This window comes from Trachurus trachurus (assembly GCF_905171665.1).
Source record: "Trachurus trachurus genome assembly, chromosome: 19".
Taxonomy (NCBI): Eukaryota; Metazoa; Chordata; class Actinopteri; order Carangiformes; family Carangidae; genus Trachurus; species Trachurus trachurus.
Genome location: NC_139913.1, coordinates 25,088,990 through 25,108,995, shown reverse-complemented (window position 1 = coordinate 25,108,995; position 20,006 = coordinate 25,088,990). Strand labels below are relative to the sequence as shown.

Genomic DNA, 20,006 nt, shown 5'->3' with positions numbered 1-20,006 from the left:
CCAGCCAAACTGAGCAATCGTGGGAGAAGAGCCGTGAGAGAAGTAAAGAAGAACCCAAAGATCACTGTGGCTGAGCTCCAGAGATGCAGTGGGGAGATGGGAGAAAGTTCCAGATGGTCAACTATCACTGCAGCCCTCCACCAGTCGGGGCTTTATGGCAGAGTGGCCCGACGGAAGCCTCTCCTCAGTGCAAGACATATGAAAGCCTGCATAGAGTTTGCCAAAAAACACATGAAGGACTCCCAGACTATGAGAAATAGGATTCTCTGGTCTGATGAGACGAAGATTGAACTTTTTGCAATTAATTCTAAGCGGTATGTGTGGAGAAAACCAGGCACTGCTCATCACCTGCCCAATACAAAGGGCTGCAGTGATAGTTGACTTTGTGAACTTTCTCCCATCTCCCCACTGCATCTCTGGAGCTCAGCCACAGTGATCTTGGGGTTCTTCTTTACCTCTCTCACCAAGGCTCTTCTCCCACGATTGCTCAGTTTGGCTGGACGGCCAGGTCTAGGAAGAGTTCTGGTCGTCCCAAACTTCTTCCATTTAAGGATTATGGAGGCCACTGTGCTCTTAGGAACCTTGAGTGCTGCAGAAATTCTTTTGTAACCTCCAATGAAGGAGTAGAACCATCTCAAGGAGGATCAGAAGAAATGGACAGCATGCGAGTTAAATATGAGTGTCACAGCAAAGGGTTACTTATGACCATGTGATATTTCAGTTTTTCTTTTTTAATAAATTTGCAAAAATTTCTACATTTCTGTTTTTTTCTGTCAAGCTGGGGTGCTGAGTGTACATTAATGAGAAATAAAATTAACTTTTTTGATATTAGCAAATGGCTGCAAAGTGAAAAATTTAAAGGGGTCTGAATACTTATGACCATGTGATATTTCAGTTTTTCTTTTTTAATAAATTTGCAAAAAATTCTACATTTCTGTTTTTTTTCAGTCAAGATGGGGTGCTGAGTGTACATTAATGAGAAATAAAATGAACTTTTTTGATTTTAACAAATGGCTGCAATGAAACAAAGAGTGAAAAATGTAAAGGGGTCTGAATACTTTCCGTACCCACTGTATGTGTTGTAGCAATCCAGTCACAGTTGTCAGTTCATCCAATGGTAACAGCAACCAAGCCATCCTGGAACTGCAACATCCAGTTGGAGTAGGCCTATATGATCTATATGAAGTCATTTCGTGTAAAATGCAGAAGGTTTGGTTGAAATGGGGCCAGTGGTTAGGTTGAAACCCCCACCCACCCCACCCCCGGACGGACTGGCTGTGTGTGTGTGTGTGTGTGTGTGTGTGTGTGTGTGTGTGTGTGTGTGTGTGTGTGTGTGTGTGTGTGTGTGTGTGTGTGTGTGTGTGTGAGAGAGAGAGTCGCGGCCGCCACAGACTTTGCCCTGGCTGATAAATAAAACAACTAAATGTCCATTTTCTTATGGATTTGTCATAATCTTTAATTAACCTCCTGTCTGGTAAGTTAAGCCTGTAATTCTTGTAACCTGTGGTTTATTTGAAAAAACAACAAACAGAGAAACGGCACAGAAAATAATAATAATAAAAATAAAAATAAAAGCGTTGAACATAGGCTAACCCTAAAGCACAACAGTAAAAGTGAAAAGATACTGTATGGTGTCAGCTCCCGTATATATGTATATGGTCAGCTCCATAGATCCTCAGCTCCTATCATGGTACCAAAGATAAACCGTCTTTGATGGTACCAAAGACCGTCTTTGATGGTACCATGGATGATCTGCGGTCCTGCATCTAAAATGCTCCGGCCAGGAACCTGCGATTGGCGGAACTACGTGTACTTAATACACATTGAAGTGGGAACACTATCGGTGTTACAAATGCTTACAGGATGTAAACAAAATCATTAAAACCAACTGTCGATAGTGAAGTGTTACATTAATGCAATATTAATCAATTATTTGGGACATAACCCGCCTGTCATCAAACACGATGCACTTTTAACGGTGGAGACCAGTTTGAACCGGTTTGAACCGTCGCTGACTCCGTCTCCTCTGCGTCTGAAAATGGTGAGTTGGAACTGTCGTATCAGTGCAGCCGTAGCCAAACATGCTAATAAACGTTTCCTTTTTTTCTCTCTGTCTCTCTTTTTTAAATGGCAGAATAACTAATTATAGTGTTTTTATGTCAAGTATAATTTAGCTTTGTGTTTCACACAACACAATCCCATTGAAAAACTGATTTAAACAGCTGTTCGCTGCAAACACAGGTGCCAGTATGTTGAAAATGTGAAGAAAAAAAATTGTTTTGAGTGATTTTCGGAATGTTTTTGATAAAACAACTAATTTTAAACTCAACTTAAGCATTAATTCTATTCTCGTTTAATTTTGGGGTGATACACTGTATATTGAATTATATTCTTACCTGTAAACAAATCACATTTTGCATGTTCAGGGGACAAAATTTATATTTATTATAAGTAAATCTGTGAAACTGCACCAGATGAGCATACTTAATACACTATATTGATACATATGTGCTATTGTATTTACAAAATTATCACCAATTTGTCTCTATAAAATGAATAATTAACCAAAAGAGTTTTCTCCTTGATTTAACATGCAGATTTACCATATTCCATGGATCTACACACCTGTGCGGACTGTGTTGGCCATCTGGCAACAGCTGGTCAAGACTGAGGTAAAGAAGATCCACTGAAAATGATAGCTGCTGCTGAAGAAGAAAGAATTCCTAGGAATACAATAGGGTCCGGGCTGCTAAGCCCATAATGAAATGGGAGTTATCATTTCAGAAAGTTCAGAGTGAATGACTTGAATGTTTTAAATGAAAATGTAAAGCGTTTTGTTTTTTCCCTTCATCCCTCCCATTGCTTTCTTCTTCTCCATGTCACTATGCACAATTGTGTTTTGTTCAGATCCCAGAGCTGACTAAGAGCTCTGTGCTGATGAGAGAGCGCAGCAGGGTGGAAGAGACCATCCATGCCATGCAGCGAGCAGGTGCTGGCAGCCTGCAGGTTAGTGGAGGTGTCCATTTGAATTAGATTGTTTGAGCAGGTGAGAGGAATGAGGATTGCATATCAAATTCATTCCTTGATTGTCTGGAAATGATAGTGTCAGTCCTGTGGCAAAGGATCAAACATAGAAAAATGAAGTCACAGGAACTGCAGACCGATTGTATAACAACCTAAGTTAAAAATCCGAGAGTTGTGAGCCTTTAACAAAAACACAAATATAGACTTGGCCTTCGTGGTTCAAGCTGAAGTATATTTACTTATATACTACTTAGTATATTTGATTTAATTGAGAATTTGGTTGCCTGCTGATTGGAACATGTTTTCTCAGGTGATCTCAGACTTTGACATGACTCTGACCAGATTCGCTCACAACGGGAAAAGAGTCCCCACCACCCACAGTAAGCATACAGGCTAATAAGATTACCTGTTTTATGGACAAAAGGTGTTCTTAAGATCTGGTAGAATCTGCACATCTGGATAATTTCATCGGAAGGATTCATCAATTGATCTATGGTAGTTTGTATTTGTGCTTCTTTTCTTTGGCTACTTTATCCTGCAGTTTCACTGACTTGTTCGTGTGAATGTCTTGTATTTTACTAAACGTGTCACTAACCAGTTCTCCTTGCTTTTGTTTTTAAGACATCCTGGATAACCGGTTGTTGATTACTGAAGACTGCACTCGAAAGGTAACAGTATCTACAGCCAAGGGCAAAAGTCCATTTTACACTTGCATAGTATTGACATGTAAATTGTTATGACTACAAATTTCAATTCACAAACATTTCGTGATGCCTGGGCACCCACTGCAACATGGAACAACATTTACATGCTGTGATGTTACATCCAATTTAGTTGGTCTGTAAATTACCATTCAATTGTTTGTATTGGTCCATTGTAGATGAGGCAGCTGTTGAACACCTACTATCCCATAGAGATTGATGCAAGCCGAAGTGCTGAGGAGAAGCTGCCTCTCATGGTGGAGTGGTGAGAAACAGATCTGGTCATGTTTTAAAGGCATAGTTCACCCAAAATTAAAATTTCTCATTATCTACTCCCCCTCATGTGGACTAAGGGCTGGGGGAAGTTTCAGAGTCCTCCGTGCCTTCTCTGAGTTACGGGGGGCTCAGCGCAGCACTGCATGTCCATATGACGGTTGAGAACGGGGCTCACTTTTCTTTGTCCAAAAAGACACACAAATACCTCCAAAGTGCTCGTCTGTAATGTCCCTCTTGTATTGAAGCCCCAACATGAGAAATTATTCCAAAAAAAAAAAAGTCTATATTTTAAGCTTGTTTGTAGCAGAAGCTCCCAGTGTTGCTCTGCTGGAATCTCGCAAGATTTGCGGAGCCGTGAACTGGGCATCCATGCAAATTGCACGAGATTTGGACAGACCAGGAAGAGTAGTGCTGGGAGCTTCTGCTCCAAACAAGCTTAGAATACAGACTTTTTTTTTTCCCCGGAACAATTTCTCATGTTGGGGCTTCAATACAAGAGGGACATTACAGACGAGCACTTTGGAGGTATTTGTGTGTTTTTTGGTGTGTCTTTTTGGACGAAGAAAAGTGAGCCCCGTTCTCAACCGTCATATGGACATGCAGTGCTGCGCTGATCCCCCCCGTAACTCAGAGAAGGCACGGAGGACTCTGAAACTTCTCCCAGCCCTTAGTCCACATGAGGGGGAGGAGATAATGAGTGAAATATGAATTTTGGGTGAACTATCCCTTTAAGTCACCTGTATGTAAAATAATAAAAAAAAAACATTGTCACATTTTCATTAGTTGAATCCAGGGCTGGATATCTTCACATTTAATGTAGAACAGATTGTATAAACTCTAATATGTTGGTAACACATATTTATACACATATCAACTTTTTGGCATTTGGTATTTTATGGGTTATGTCTTGAAGTTGTCTTGTGCTGCTCTCGACAGGTGGACCAAAGTTCATGACCTGCTGATTCAGCAGAAAATCAGGAAGGACATGCTGGCACAGGCCGTTAAAGAATCCAACACTATGCTCAGGTACACGCCGCTTGAATGCATTACATAACTGATTGGCTGCTTCTCCTGCCATGTGTAAATTTAAAAACACATGATAGACTGTTCATTTTATATTTTTCTCTATGCATGTCCATGTACACGGTTGCCCATAAAGTTTGAATAATTTTGTTTTCAGAATCATTCCTCTTTTTGTTCCTATTATAAAGGTTAATTTTGGTTTTTCACAGTGGTATGTTTGGAAAAGATTTATCAATACAAATTTGAGAAGATATACACTTTATCTATCAAGAATAAATCACATTGTCACAGTCATTTCAGGTGAAAAGGTTAAAAAAACATTTTATTCCAACTTTACGGGCGACTGTGTATGAGGCTATGGTGAGGGTTAGGGTTACTTTGTGAAAACTAAAACATCTGAGCTTCTCTGCAAAAAAAAAGAAAGAAATAAACACCACTGATTAAAAATGATGAAGTGGGCATCAGTAGCATCAAATGATTGATTTTGACCTAAATTGAACATGATATGAGTCTAATTCAATACCTATAAAGACACACAATAACTTAAACCAGTGGTGCTTAGTGCAATGGTTCTTCAATGGTTTATCCTGTACAGATTGTTGTTGTAGTTATCAGTTGTTTGTCAGAATTACTGAAAATCTCTCAGCTCAGATAATCATGGGTTCATCTATGTGGATTTCTTCAGGGACGGCTACCAGGTGTTTTTTGAACATCTGGCCGAGCAGCAGGTTCCTCTGTTGATCTTCTCGGCCGGTGTGGGAGACGTTCTGGAGGAGGTGATCCGACAGAACCACGTCTTCCATCCCAACGTCCACATCATCTCCAACTACATGGACTTTGACCAAACAGTGAGTTGGACCACAGTTTCTACAATGCATTTACACAGAAAATGATGTGTGCTATTATTCTTCAGCGGTGTTGATTTTTGATCAGGGGGTCCTGCAAGCCTTCAAAGGCCAACTCATCCACACCTTCAACAAGAGAGAAGGCGCTCTGGCCCACGCAGCAGGCCTCAGGGAGCTGCAGGGCCGGCCCAACGTGCTGCTGCTGGGGGACTCTCTGGGAGACCTGACCATGGCTGATGGGGTGTCGGAGCCCCACAACGTCCTGACCGTCGGCTTCCTGAATGACCAGGTTGGGCCGCAGCAAGGACACACACTGGTTTGATCAGACTGATTGACTTGTAGACACTGACTTTGTCATCGTCCGTGGTTTTGTGTCACTCAGGTGGACGAGAGGAAGGAGCTGTACATCAACTCCTTTGACATCGTTCTGGTGAAAGACGAGACGATGGACGTTCCTAACGCCATCCTCAGACACATTACCTCATCGAAAGACAACAAGTAAGAAAGACAGATGGACTCGTTCACTCCGTTCACAGTTTACATGCTGGACAATCACTCGTCATCACTTACCTCAAACCACACCTTGAAACTACCTGTCCACTGAAGTAGTTCAAGCTGCACAGCACATCACACATACTTAGTACTCTTTGCTTTTTTTTTTTTACATCACTTTACAACTTATTTTCGTAGAATTTGTTGTTCAAGTCAGCTTTGCAGCCAAAACTAAAAGTCAGTCGCTTCTGTTTATTTTGGATGTCAGACCTCATTAGAGCTATGCCGTATTTGTGTTGGTTCCCTCCATCTTTAAGGAAATCAGCAACTTACACTCTTAACTCTGAGTACTACACTATAACTAATATTTAGCTCTTTTTAGCATAAAATACTTTACCTTTTTTACTCTGTTGTTATTAACTGTAAGAGTTTTTAAAATATGTTCTTGTACGAGCAAAGGAAAACAACTGTCTCTTCATGTGTCAAGTCATCTCCTTCATTTTGACACTCTCTGGTGTGTGTTGTGAACTGTGTATTACCTCAGTGTACACTGCAAATACTTGATGCTCGATACTACACACATACTGTACTGTACTGTACACATGGATGGTCACTTTATTTGCAGAGTGCAGACAACTTGACAGCGATGTTTTCCGTTTTTAAGCTATCATGAGTCATTATGTTACTTAACCATTTTTAACAGTGAACGAATGTGCTAATACTAGAATCAAACAGGAAGCTACATGATGTGTGTTCTGAAAGTCTTACCATTGAGCTAGTTGCACTTAATATAGGTGTCATACTTACATACGTACTTACATCAAAAGTTGGGATTTTCTACCAGCAAGACAGAAAAGTTACAGGAAGATAACGATATCAATGCTTCTGTTTTTGTCATGCGTAAATGCAGATGCTTTTTTTTTTTCCAGGTGTCAGTAGTTTTCTGTATTGATTCATGACATGGAAAAACTGAAACCGTGCTCATTTTCTTACAAACCTTTTAATTAATGTGACTTTCAGGGACAAATAAAAGGTGCTTGTTCTGTTTTCTGAAATACAAACTGTCAAACACAAACTCACACACAACACAAAACTCCACAAAAAGATCCTTTGCACTGTTTTCTTGTCGTCTCCAAAAACAAAAACTGGCCAGTATTAAAAACTTGACGCTGAATGGGGAAAAGTCTCTTTTGTTGCTTGTTTTTAAGATGTTGAGGGTTTGTCCCTGAGCAAGAAGCAAAAACATTCATCCTCATCACAACTCCTCGTGCGTCAATTCCCTTTCTTTGTCCTCATCCACCTTCAGTTTGAGCTCGTTCTCTGTGATCAGTCCGTCTTTATTCCGGTCCTGGTTTTGGAACATGTCAACAACGATCTGGTCCATGGTCAGTCCAGGCTTCATACGACCTTTGCCCTCTGCCACCTGCAGCTGGATGAACTCCGCAAACTAAAAAAAAGGGTCAAATATAATCAGAGTGCTTTGTTAGCTTGAAGAGAAAAAGCAGCTCCTTAAACTGCACAGAGCTCAGGATGTATCACCACTGACTCACATGTGAAAAATCCTTATGTGATCAAACAGGAGTATCTACTGATTCCTCAGGTGCCTCTAGTTATAATTAGTGAGTAATTCCTGATTAATTACAGTCTAGTGCTTTTTCCAGAAGCTTTTACTGTGCAGAACCCAGCCAGGCATTCATTTACAAGATTTAAGTTTCTTCTTTCACCCACATGATGGAGTTAGCTTTGAGCATTCTTTCTCAACATTTTTAGGATGTCTTGTGAACTGCAGCTTAGTGCTCACAAGTGAAATTTTGAACTGAAATCTTCAGAAGATTGTGTAATTTGCCTCAAAATGATTATTATTTTTCAGCCACTGTGCTACAGGGTCAGGAAAACACCTTCAAACTCAAATTGTCAATTGTTTTGATGTTTGATGAATTGTTTTAATATATTTGTGAAGAACTTTGAAACAAGCCAAGGCGTTGTTAAAACCACCACCAGATGGTGCCAAAGTAAGGAACTGATCAATCTCAGTGGATTTGGTGGAAAGTTACAAAGTGTGCTTTACTTTGACTCCTCCACATTTATGTGTGGTGTAGTTCCTGGTTTCTTTGCAGATGATTAAAATCTGATTTTAGTGAGATGAAGTGGGGGCTCAGCAGGGACCTACCTCCTCCTGTGGAACCTCTTTGTTCTTGTTCAGGTCCATGGCTTCAAACAGGTTTGCAGGAGTGTCCTCCAGCCACACAAACAGGTAACCGGGGGGGACGCCCTTCTCAAAGCTCACCAGTTCAATATCAAAGACCAATACGGCGCTGCTCGGCACACCGGTCGCTGCATGAGACACACAAACCAAAACAATTGGTTTACCGCCAGGGTCAGTGGTAGGGTTAGGTCTCATTTACTGTCAGGATGATTGTAGCTTGGTTGAAAGATATTTTAATTATAGTTTACTTGAATGCAGAAATAGGAACTCAGAGTCAGACTTCAACATTGGTTTGATAAACACATGATCACTTGTTGAGGAGCAAGAATCAAGACTTCATTTTGCTGATACAGAGAGTGAAGCTGACGTCTCACCTCCTCTCTCTCCGTGGCCCAGATGAGGAGGCACCGTCACCAACCTCTTCTCTCCCTTACACATGCCCCGCAAGCCCTCGTCCAGCCCGTCGATCACTTTGTCTGTGCCCAGCACTGCGTCCTGCATGTTCTCATAGTCGTGCCTGAGGACCAAGTAAGTTGCATTTTTTTTGATGAATGAAAGCGGATGTGTGACGTGGCATTTGTGTCCATCTATTCTAAAATCAGAAAATAGCACAAGAGGGTGACTCACGAGGAGAACAGCAGCGTGCCGTCCATCAGGCTGCAGTTGTAGTGGTAGTGGACGAGGTCGTTCTCCTCGGTGGTGACGTTGCACGCCTCAGGCCGGTGGACGATCTTGATGTCCACTTTGTCGTTGGGGTTGTGGAAGTCGATGATGTGGACGTCAAAGACGAGTACGGCGGACGGAGGGATGACATTACCTGGAGGGACGACAGACAGCTGCTGTTTTCTCTGGTAGCTCAGTGTTTGAAACACAGTGTTGATGTTTAGATGGATTTACAAAACTAGATTGTGTATTTGAAATTAGATAATATACATATAATTACTTCAAAGAAATCTATTCCCAACCCATCTGCAACCACCTGGTAGTCTCTACTAGATCTCTTATTTACACTTTTTACTATGTTTTGGGGCTTTTTATGCCTTCGATTGACAGGATAGTCAGAGAGACAGACAGAGGGGGAATGACACGCAGCAAAGGGCCACCAGGGGGATTCAAGGCTCAACCCAGTCAGCTATCAGACACCCCCTTCTATACACTTTTAAATTAAGATTTTATATTAAAATGTCATTTGGGTTAGTTTTTCCTATTCAGTTACTGACCTGCTCCTTTCTCTCCATATGCCAGATGTGGGGGGATTGTGACCTTCCTCTTCTCCCCGATGCAGACTCCCAGCAGAGCCTGGTCCATGCCAGCAATCACGTACCCCATCCCAATGTAGGTGTTGTATGTGCTGTTCCTCTGGTAGCTACGGGAAATCACAGACAAGGAGAGAAAGTCACGTAAATCCACCCAAATACCTGCGGGTCCACGTCCGATCGTCTTCCCTGTCCGTGTGTGACCTGAGCTCACCTGGTGTCAAAGGTGACTCCGTTCAGGAAGGATCCATTGTAATGGTACCGAATGTAATCTCCAACTATTGTTTTACGTTTGCACGACTCAGGCACCGTCTGATCCTCGACAGTGACATTATCTTTGGGGTTATGAATGTCCACCAACAGGACGTCATACACCAGGGTGGCATGAGGAGGAATCTCTTTACCTGGTGAGCAGAAAGTGGAGAATTCAAAACTTCATCATTCACACATCAACAAATTACTTGACAAAGGAGTGAGTCATAGTGGGGTTTTTTGTGTTATTTTTGACCTAACTTAAGTTACAGACTATAACATAGTAATTGCTCATTTTACTGTAGTCGAATTATTGTTTTTATAGTCAAGATTTTTTTTTAAATCTACCTCTAATAAACCAGTTCATTAAAGGGGTAAGGTCTCCACAGATATTTGAAGGTTAGAACTAAAACTACTAGACCTCAGGTCATCTCTGCATTTTACCAAAACATAGGGGAGAGTAAAACATGAAACAACTGAGAATCTGTTTTACTGTCACATGTTTTCAGATTTATAAACACCCAAACCAAATGTGTATCATGGCACACTGGTGCTTTAAGTACCATGAATCAAAATTTACTGATAAGATTTTATTTGGGGTGATGTGCCTTTTGATTATTTGCCCTTTTTTATTCATCTGACCACACTTTTAGCCATTTTAACTCACCTGATCCCTTTTCTCCGTAGGCTTTGAAGGGTGGGATGACAATATTTCTGATCTCTCCCACACACATGCCAAGCAGGCCCTCTTCCAGGCCCTTGATCAGCCAACCCTCGCCCACTAAGGAGTCGTGGGTCTGCTTTCTGATGTAGCTACGTAGGGCTCATACAAGCGCAAAGTCAAACACAGAAACAAACCTGGATGACACAGTACAGAACACACAAGAACTGTCATTCGGACGGGGCACAAACCTTCTGTATTGTTTCATAAATGCTCAGCAGTGCAGTGTTAGATCATTCATTTAATATGTCAGTTTGGATGGAAAACAGCAGCACCCACCTGGATTCAAACGCGGTGCTGTCGAGCAGGGTGCCGTTGAAATGGTAACGCACAAAGTCAGTGCGCACCACAGAGCGTTTGCAGTCTTTGGGAGTAGTGACAGTTTTGGTAATGACCATGTCGGCCTTGTTCCACAGATCCAACAGATGGATGTCAAACACCAGGGTGGCATCTGGAGGAACCGCGTCGCCTGAAAACAATTAGACAAACACATCACCAACTGTTCAATGTGTGGTTACATTTTATTTTCATATCTAATCTATATTTTATGGATTTTATTTTTATTTTAATTTTTTGTCTTTTATTATGAAGAGCTTTACTAAAGTATGAAGGTGATATGATTCAATTTCTACTTCCAGAAACTTAAATAATCACAAAACAATATTGTGGTGCAATACCAATAATGGTCACCAAACATAAATATAAATTCTGGGTCAAACCACTAGGTGGTGTCAGGGCAGAAATTAGCTGTAGCCCCTAATGCATACATTATACCCTACATTTGCTGTGCATAGGGTTGTGATAGTTTGACTAATCACCAATTGTTCATTATTGACCATGTAATAATAATACCAAGTGAAATATTAGAAGATTAAATGATAGTTTGATATTTTGGGAGTCACTTTATTCATTGATGCTTTTACATCTGTAGGCATATGAAGTTACAGCCAGTAGCTGCTGAGGTTAGCTTAGCACAAAGACTGGAAACAGAGGGAAACTGTTAGCATGTCTAAAGGTGAGAAAATTCATCCACCTACCAACACCATGTTGTGTCATGTCTTTTTTCCATTCATTTAAAGCCCCAGGGTAAGGCCAGGTGCATTGTTCAATGCTAAGCTCAGCAAGTCAGTCTTCTCATGAACCCCACCCCCAAATGCCAAATCAGGACCCACTCCTCTTTATTTTTTATTTTTTAATTGCCATTTACCACAGCATTTATAATACATACATCAAATTACCAAAAAGTAATGAACACAGGGTTCTCTGGGGAGTTCACAGGTTTGCAGCAGCATTAACTTTCAAAGGCCAGCTTGCAACCTGAAAGATACTGCATTGTATCATCCAAACCAATTAAATGTAACTTTATACTCCACTACTTAATTGTGTTACATCTTTTCTTACCTGCCCCGGTGGTTCCATAGGCCAGGTGAGGAGGGATGGTGATTGTCCTGCGCTCATTCACGCACATGCCCTGCAGCCCTTTATCAATGCCTGCGATGAGTCGACCCTCACCCAGGAGCCCGACCTTGGTATCTCCTCTCTGGTGGCTGTGAAAGAAGACGAGAGGATGTCACAGGCAAAGGGGGGAGGGAGTTTGTTTGCATGGCATTTATGACCGCAGCTTCCAAAAGAAATCTCTTTATAAACTTGTTTAAATGTTTAATCATAATCCCAGTTTTAGTGCGTTTCTGCAGCAGCCTGGTTTTACAGCCGCTTCTGAGGCCTGATCAGTTCAGTTCAAAACATTTATGATCAAATGACACAAAACTAAAAAAATAATGCATCACGTTTTATAGAATAAAAAGAGTTAATTTACCTCGAGTCAAAGACTTTCCCACCAGAAAGTGAGGCGTTGTAGTGATAACGGACATAATCTCCCTCCTTGGCTTCCCTGGCACAGTCTTTGGGGATGAAGTATCTGTCCACGACTACATCTCCTAACACTGGGCTGGGATTACACTCCACGGAAGACCACGTAGAGAGGAGGAAAAAGACGACGCACCAGGAAAACATCTCTGCAGATTCACACTGAGTTACTTTAGACTTTAAAAACAATAGATAGATAACAGATGTCGATAGGTGTCGGCGTGTGCAGATCTTCTTTGCAGAGGGCCGCAGCTGCAGATGTGGAGCAGGGAAGTGGCGTCTGGAGGCTGTAAACGTGGACAATCTCCAGGTTGCTGTGAAAACTTTTTTTTACCAGAGGGAAGGAACAACGGATTTGGGAGTGGGAGGCGCCCCTGTTACACTCTCCACAATAAGAAACCAAGACTACTTCCGTTTACAGAGGGGCAAAAGAATAAACATAGGCTACAGTCTTTTGACCTCCTCCTTTTTTACACAATGAAATAGGGTACACTGATATCAAGCAGATAAAGGGCGGGGGATTAACAAATAAAATCAGATTTTTAGCCTACCAGATTTTTAGCCTACGATAAATCAGACATACTTCTAACTGTTTTGTTTATCTCTACTGCTCATGTGATTGAATATACCGGTAATTATTTTCTCTTTTTTTGTCCTTTTTCAAAGAAGCCCCCTGTCTGCTTTTATTTTGAAAGGACCCCCGTCCCCCGCTGCTCCAGCAGCACCGCTGCACACAGCTGCATGTGGCCGACAGGACCAGGACTGCCTCTGAATCGGCCCAGTCAGAGCCGTAAAGCGCATTGAGATCCTCACCGTGCCCTCAAGACGTTCAGCTTTTTCACTAATGCCGTGAACGTCTCTTCAACTACGGGAGCCGGTAAGATACATCCATGCAGGATGCTACATCACTGCAAACCACGTTATTCAATAGGCCTGCAAGTTAAAGCTGTAGGGGATTTAAATTCTCTGTTATAAAACAAAACTACATTTCATTCAATATTTTATCTCCAGAAATGACACCAGATTAACAGACTAGACATTACATTTCATATTTATAGCTGTGTTGTATTAAACCAGTGGGTCTGACAATGAGATCCTGATATCCCTTGGGTCTGTGAAAGTGATTCTGGGGGTCCCCAGCAAAATGAGCAGCTGCATACAGCTGTATTAAAATAAAAACGGATGTAGGTACCTGAAATTAAAGTGACTTCAGGCACCACAAAGAGCAACCAGTCTCCCCATGTCAAGGGCTATGGAAAATGTTAATCAAATATTGTTATAATGAGGGAGTTTGTGATTTAATTTATTCTGAACATCCCTGGTCTTATTTTTTAAATCTACCTGACTCATGTCTGCAGATGGTTTTTCACAGAGCAGCTAAGGAGCTAAATGGAGTCATGCAAGTTACTTTTTTCAATGCATCATCTGCTATTTGGCACTATCATGATGCTGCTGAAGCAAGACATTGGCAGAGATACAAACGGATGCTATCAAGTTAAAGGGACATAAACAATTTACACCGGTTGTTATTTTTAATTTATGCATCAAATGTTGGCATACGAGGTCTCTGTGCTTAGAGCTGAATACCAGACAGAGTGCTGGTTCCACCTCTCAGCTGACTCTGAGGAAACATCACTGGTTTCCAGTAAATATTTAAAAATATTTACAGATCTCCCCCATCACTAAGTAGGAAGAAGAACAAGTCAGTTTTTAAGTTAACCCCTGTCTGCCACAGATTAATTGTTGTTATTTAGTTTCCTATACTGATGATTTTGACTCAGCACGTCAATAACATCCATTAATTCCTTAAAAATGAGTTCTCAGAACAGTAAACACAGTAGAGGTGTTGTGGAAATACATTAATATTATATTACACCAACAGAATTTCCAAACTAAACTGCAAATGACAAAGATTTTATTAGAAATGTTAAAATCTAAGTGTTAAGACATGAAGTGTTGTATGACTCTCTAGGAGTCGGTATGATACAAAGCGCATACTGCAGGAACACACATGCAACAGACAGAGACTAGATCACAGTCACTGGTGTTCAGATAGGTTTTAATATGTATTTTAATATACAGTAATATGAGTATTTACATGAAGAGTTAATACTGAGGACCTTCCTGTGGGACTAGACGAGGAGGTTGTGTGTAAATGTTGCCAGGACCCTTTGATGTGAGTCCAACTACGATGTGTGATCACAAACGGTGGCAATAAACACAGCGTGACCTGAGCTTTCAGCTAAGACTGTCCTTGAGTATTTTTGAGATATTTGTACAGTTTTAGAGAATAGTGAGTGTTTCAAGTATATGATTGAAGAGATACCTTAGAGATATCTTTAAATCAAGGTAATGTTGTTCAAATTATGATTTCTGTGTAATTTGCATTTATTCTGCATTGCTCATCTTCTTTAGTGAGGAATGACATTAAGCTTTTTGGTTTGATCAACCTGATTTCAGTGTCTGTGTGACAGACCTCGACTCAAAATATCAACATGTTCCTTTAGTGCTACTGTAGTTTGACTGGCAGTGTAACTCGGATCATCTCCTCCGGCACCATGTGCTATTACGCAGTTCTTTTTTTATTGTTACTGGTGAAATAAAAGAGGTGATAATCCTCTGATCCTGATAGAAGACTCTCTGGGGTCCAGAGAAGATAAACAAAGAGAGTCATGCACATAAAAGCTGCAGAATTTGATTTTTGGTAATAGACTTGTTTTTGATATTTGTTGTTATGTTTGTTGTTTCACACTGAAATAAGCTCTGGAAATCAACTTTATAATGTTATTTCTTTTAGATATTTATTGCTTATTACACGGATCTGGCCAATCAGGATTTAAGCTTCCAGATTGTACCATTCAGAGATGAAGCATATTTGGCTTAAACAGCCTTAAATTCTAATTGTATGCAGTTTATGCACACACGTAAGTGAGTATATAGAGTAGAAGCCAAATTTAAATTTGTGAATTTGTAAAACTTTATGTATAGATTTATTTATGCATATCAAGACATCTACATCATAACTTTGCAGCTTGAAAGTTGAAAATCTCCCTCCTTAGTATAAATGTACAATATCTTCTCTGCTGTTCAAATAATCAGACATGAAGCCAACAGCAACTCTGGAAATCAAGGAAGAGCTCCAGCCAAATCACCTGGTGCTAATTTAAATTCAAATTCTTCAAAAATGAGCAGTTTTAGGCTGAGAGGCAGGAAGAGTTGTCTTGTGCTTCCATTCAGAGCGGCAGTGCATCACTGCTTTTCCAAATGAGTCAACCCTATAATACACTATGTACATCAGCACCCATGTTCAGCATACTTGTATGCATATTGGTTGTATATGGATGACGTATCATACAGCGGGATAAAAACATTCAGGGTTTACATGTGCAACCGTCCATCCAGTTTGACTGCAGCAAGCCTCCTTGCAGGTCCAAACTATACTGTACATTCATTCATACATTAATGCATATAATGTCAAAGCATTTGTTTAAGGTGGACTACTGCTCGATAACAACTGACAGCATAAGAGGACAGATTATGGCCATTACTGTGGAATGTAAAGTCCTAGCACAAAAATAACCCTCATCTACACAGACAAGATGTCAGCGATCACTATTTTGTATATTCATATGTTTCTATTGCAGTTAAAGTCACACTACTGAGAGGAAGTGGTTGCGTTCTCCACGAGGCTAAATATGTTGACTATCTATTAACAGAGGGCTTCCTTTAAACGTTTAGATCAGGAGAAGTAAACAGCCTTCCTCCACAAAATCACGTGTAAGGGTAAAGCATGATAGTGTGTGTGTGTGTGTGTGTGTGTGTGTGTGTGTGTGTGTGTGTGTGTGTGTGTGTGTGTGTGTGTGTGGCAGACAGTCCCTGAGAGCTGCTCAGATCTGTACTGTAGGAATTTGCCCTCAGGGTTTCTGCACCACAGATAGAACATCATTTCACTTTCCAGAGAGAGATCAACACCCACAGGTGAAGACAGCGTCGGTAGAGAAAGGAGAGGGCGGGAACAAAAAACAAAATGGTCTGATGGCTCGTAAAGCGGAAGACATCTTTGTTTTTGTCTCCTCGGAGCAGACTGGACACAGTGTAGAAGGAAGACAGGACAGCAGAGAGATACGACTCACACTCCTGAAGATCTGGAAAGAGAAGAGGAAGGAAGTGAGAAGATAAAGAGGGAAGATGAACAAGACAGTAACTGATAGTACAACAAGGTGAAGCTTGAATGAATTCAAACGTGGGCCGATGCAGATTTGGGATGAAATGAATGGTGAGTATTGTCATTCTAGATTCATTTTCAGATTTTTTCTATCAACTGAGGAGCTACTTGGTCTAAAAAAACAAACACCGGAAATAGTTACATTGAATTAAGAACCCCGCTTCATTTTAGTGAGTTGATAAACTGATAAATTCATGACAATTTGTTGAATATCAATTTAAAAACAAAAACTCAAAGTAAAAACCGAAGACATGTTCACCTTTTATTATTGAAAGTCTTATGAAATTCTCATTACAAAGTCAACACTGCAGCTATACTCTAGAAATGCAGGCAAGTTAATGAGGGGACACACAGTAAATATAAATGAATCAAACTAAGATACACTGAAATGATTTCTTACTCTGTGGTGTGTGGCATTGCTGCATGCTATTGTATTTAAACCCATACAAATAAAATATTAAATCAATTAAAAAAAAAAGGGTGAAAGATGAAAAATGATAAGGCGCAAACACGTGTGTGGTCTTAGAGATATCAGGAAGTAGTGGGTGGTCAGAGCATAAAGAAGCAGAAGACTCTTATAAAACAGATGGCAGATTATGTCGACGTAAGGAACAGGAATTTAAAAGCGATCATGTTCTGGATCGTTACTGAAAGGCTGGTTCGTACCTTCCTCTTCGGATGTTTCTGGATCCGCAGCGATGCAGAGACAAGATGGATGGAGAAGACAAAATAGACAGAGGACAAGTGAAGTAGAAAGACAGGTAAGACTATTAAGTTTTCTTCATAACAAATATAATCAGATGTAATGCAGAAAACTTGCAGTGAATCCAAGCATTTAAAAGCAAAGTGCATGAAAGAGGCATCGTCTCTTTATTCTTTATCTTTTGTTGCCCAGAAACTGAACTGTGCAGCCAATAAGGAGCTTGTCTGGCAGATTTGATGCCACCATACAGGCTATAGTTGTGAGATCAAGGCAAAAGATTACAGCCACAGACAAGTTTGGTTTATTTGCATGCCAGAGCAAAGCTAGCATGAGGCAAAACAGCACCGTGGAGGGTGAAGAAAAAAGCAAACTCCAGCTGAGTCATTTTACAATAAGTTTGGACACACCTTCTCATTCAGTGGTTTTTCTTTATTTTCATTACTTTCTACATTGTAGATTCATAATGAAGACATTGAAACTATGAAGGAACACACATGGAATTATGAAGTAAACACAAAACTGTTCATTAAAACCAAAGCGTCACCTGACCTAAAGCTGTCATCAAAGCAAAAGGTGGCTACTTCAAAAAATCTAAAATACAAAACACATTCTGCTTTGTGTTTACTACCTAATTCCACATGTGGTCCTTCATAGTTTTGATGTCTTCAATATGAATTTACAATGCAGAAAATAATGAAAATAAAGAAAAACCACTGAAAGAGAAGGTGTATCCAAACTTTTGATTTCCTTAAAAACATAATCATCATTATTATAACACATTACTTTAATTAACTAGGTTGATGCCATTTACTCCATGTCCAGGCGCAGCAAATCAAATAGATACCATACTAAACATACATTCACTGTATTAGTTCAACTAATCCCAGTTATCTCATGCTATAATGAAAGTTTCATTGAGGGTTTATAAGTGCTATACTATTCATGCTCTCTTCTGTTCACAAACCCCCCAGATGGAGAACCATCCACTGCACATCCATTAGCATCAATAATAAACTCACGCGCTCTCTGGTTGTGAGTATGGGTCGGACAGCAAGCAGAGGAGCATTCAGCAGCGAGCGGCAGGCAGGCGGGTGAATTAGCTTGACAGAGGAAGGCACACAGCAGGCACACACAGATGGAGGCATGCCAGAGCTCTTACTTAAATCCCCAGCCAGTTCCCCCCAGGACTATCGCTGCCAGCAGAATTGCACCGGCAACCGAACCTATTATGATATTGGTACCACTGGGACCTGTGGGAGTGAAGGAGTCAGCTAGTGAGGAAGACAAACTGCAGCTGAGTGCCAAAAATTAAAAATATCTGTGTTCATCCTCCTTATATTTTCTCACTGTGGCATAAAAAAAGCAGGAAAAAAATATCAAAAACATGAGGAAGTAAAAAAAAAAACCTCAACTCAGTTCCCTGCAGACTATATATTCTATTCCCTTTATAGATAATTAAGAGTGAAGTCATTAAATCAAATCAAATCAAAGTGTAGGAGCCACACAAAGTTAATTTATATAGCCCTTTACAGCATCTAAAAATTATTATCAAAGTGCTTCACATAAAAAATTAAAACTTAAGAACAAAGACAAACTTAAGACTTAAGACAAACATAGAGACATTAAACATTTACAATTATAATGTAAAAAGAGGAAGATGTTTCATTAGTGCAGTCAAAGGCAATGATGACTTCAGTGTTGACAGTAGGTGCAGGTGTGTAGTAGTAGGTGTGTAGTAGTAGTGTATATGTATGTACCTTTGTATTTTTCTGGGCCGTCTGCCGGCGTGGGGATGGGGATGGGGTCGAACACGCTGCAGTCCTTCCCTGTGTAGTCTGGATCACAGATACACTTCACCTCGTTGCTGCACGTCTGAGGGACGCAGAGGAGAAACACGGCTGAGAACATTCTGTCTTTTATCTCATTTAGTAGCAGCAGACAGAAGGTCACACAGGACGGATGAAATAACAACTTCAAGGGAAGAGGAGGAGGAGGAGGAGGAGGAGGAGGAGGAGGAGGAAGAAGAGGAGGAGACTCACCCCGTGGTGGGAGCAGATGCGTGAGGATGAGGAGCCGGGGCAGGTGCTGAGGTTGAAGGTGGTGACGGCGAGGCAGCGGCGCTCCAGACACATCATGTTTGGTCCGCATGGCGTCCCGTCCTCCACGTAGCCCAGGTCCAGACCGTCGTCCAGCACCGCATGGCCTCCTCTGGGGGTCAGGAGGAGGAGAACAGGATGACTGGAATCTAACTGAACTGGGATTATCTCATACCCTTTGAATTATACTTCTTATTATTATTAGGGCCACGGGCAATCGCACCGGGCACTACTGTTATTGTGTGGATTTTTTCTTCCATAATATTTGTATTTTTCATCTTCCGGACGATTTTCGATTTAATTAATTTATATATCAAATA

At 40.8% G+C, this 20,006-nt stretch overlaps 3 protein-coding genes across 5 annotated transcripts in view; 1 reads left to right on the top strand and 2 right to left on the bottom strand.

Moving 5' to 3' along the window:
• Window positions 1–1,859: 1,859 nt before the first annotated feature.
• On the top strand, window positions 1,860–7,365 carry LOC311002370 (7-methylguanosine phosphate-specific 5'-nucleotidase-like; the record flags this gene model as incomplete). Of its 2 annotated transcripts, XM_083993721.1 has the most annotated exons (10): window positions 1,860–2,041; window positions 2,598–2,672; window positions 2,908–3,006; window positions 3,335–3,404; window positions 3,646–3,692; window positions 3,905–3,990; window positions 4,938–5,027; window positions 5,710–5,872; window positions 5,958–6,158; window positions 6,252–7,365. In XM_083993721.1, 10 exons carry the CDS (start codon window positions 2,039–2,041, stop codon window positions 6,369–6,371), a joined length of 954 nt encoding a protein of 317 aa, XP_083849847.1. In that variant the 3' UTR covers window positions 6,372–7,365. The 2 variants fall into 2 exon arrangements, with proteins under 2 accessions (XP_083849847.1, XP_083849846.1); XM_083993720.1 differs by lacking the exon at window positions 1,860–2,041 and having other exon boundaries at window positions 2,592–2,672.
• Window positions 7,366–7,549: 184 nt separating this feature from the next.
• fkbp10b (FKBP prolyl isomerase 10b) lies at window positions 7,550–12,986 on the bottom strand. Its single transcript, XM_083993719.1, has 10 exons — window positions 12,613–12,986; window positions 12,198–12,343; window positions 11,076–11,265; window positions 10,743–10,888; window positions 10,038–10,227; window positions 9,788–9,933; window positions 9,195–9,384; window positions 8,942–9,084; window positions 8,532–8,695; window positions 7,550–7,808 (listed from the first exon to the last, which is right to left on the bottom strand). The coding sequence occupies exons 1-10, from the start codon at window positions 12,807–12,809 to the stop codon at window positions 7,617–7,619; spliced, it is 1,704 nt and encodes a 567-aa protein (XP_083849845.1). The 5' UTR covers window positions 12,810–12,986; the 3' UTR covers window positions 7,550–7,616.
• A 3,645-nt stretch (window positions 12,987–16,631) lies between these two features.
• The window catches only part of adam11 (ADAM metallopeptidase domain 11), a 25,105-nt gene continuing 21,730 nt past the window's right edge, over window positions 16,632–20,006 (bottom strand). Inside the window, exons 23-27 of one of the 2 annotated variants that reach the window (XM_083994279.1) lie at window positions 19,630–19,798; window positions 19,348–19,462; window positions 18,750–18,840; window positions 17,554–17,571; window positions 16,632–16,807 (exon numbers count right to left, since the gene is read on the bottom strand). In XM_083994279.1, the coding sequence (XP_083850405.1) occupies window positions 16,792–16,807; window positions 17,554–17,571; window positions 18,750–18,840; window positions 19,348–19,462; window positions 19,630–19,798 (409 nt within the window). In that variant the 3' untranslated portion in view covers window positions 16,632–16,791. Of the gene's footprint in view, window positions 16,808–17,359; window positions 17,572–18,749; window positions 18,841–19,347; window positions 19,463–19,629; window positions 19,799–20,006 lie in introns of those variants that run through there. The other variant, XM_083994278.1, reaches the window with a different exon arrangement.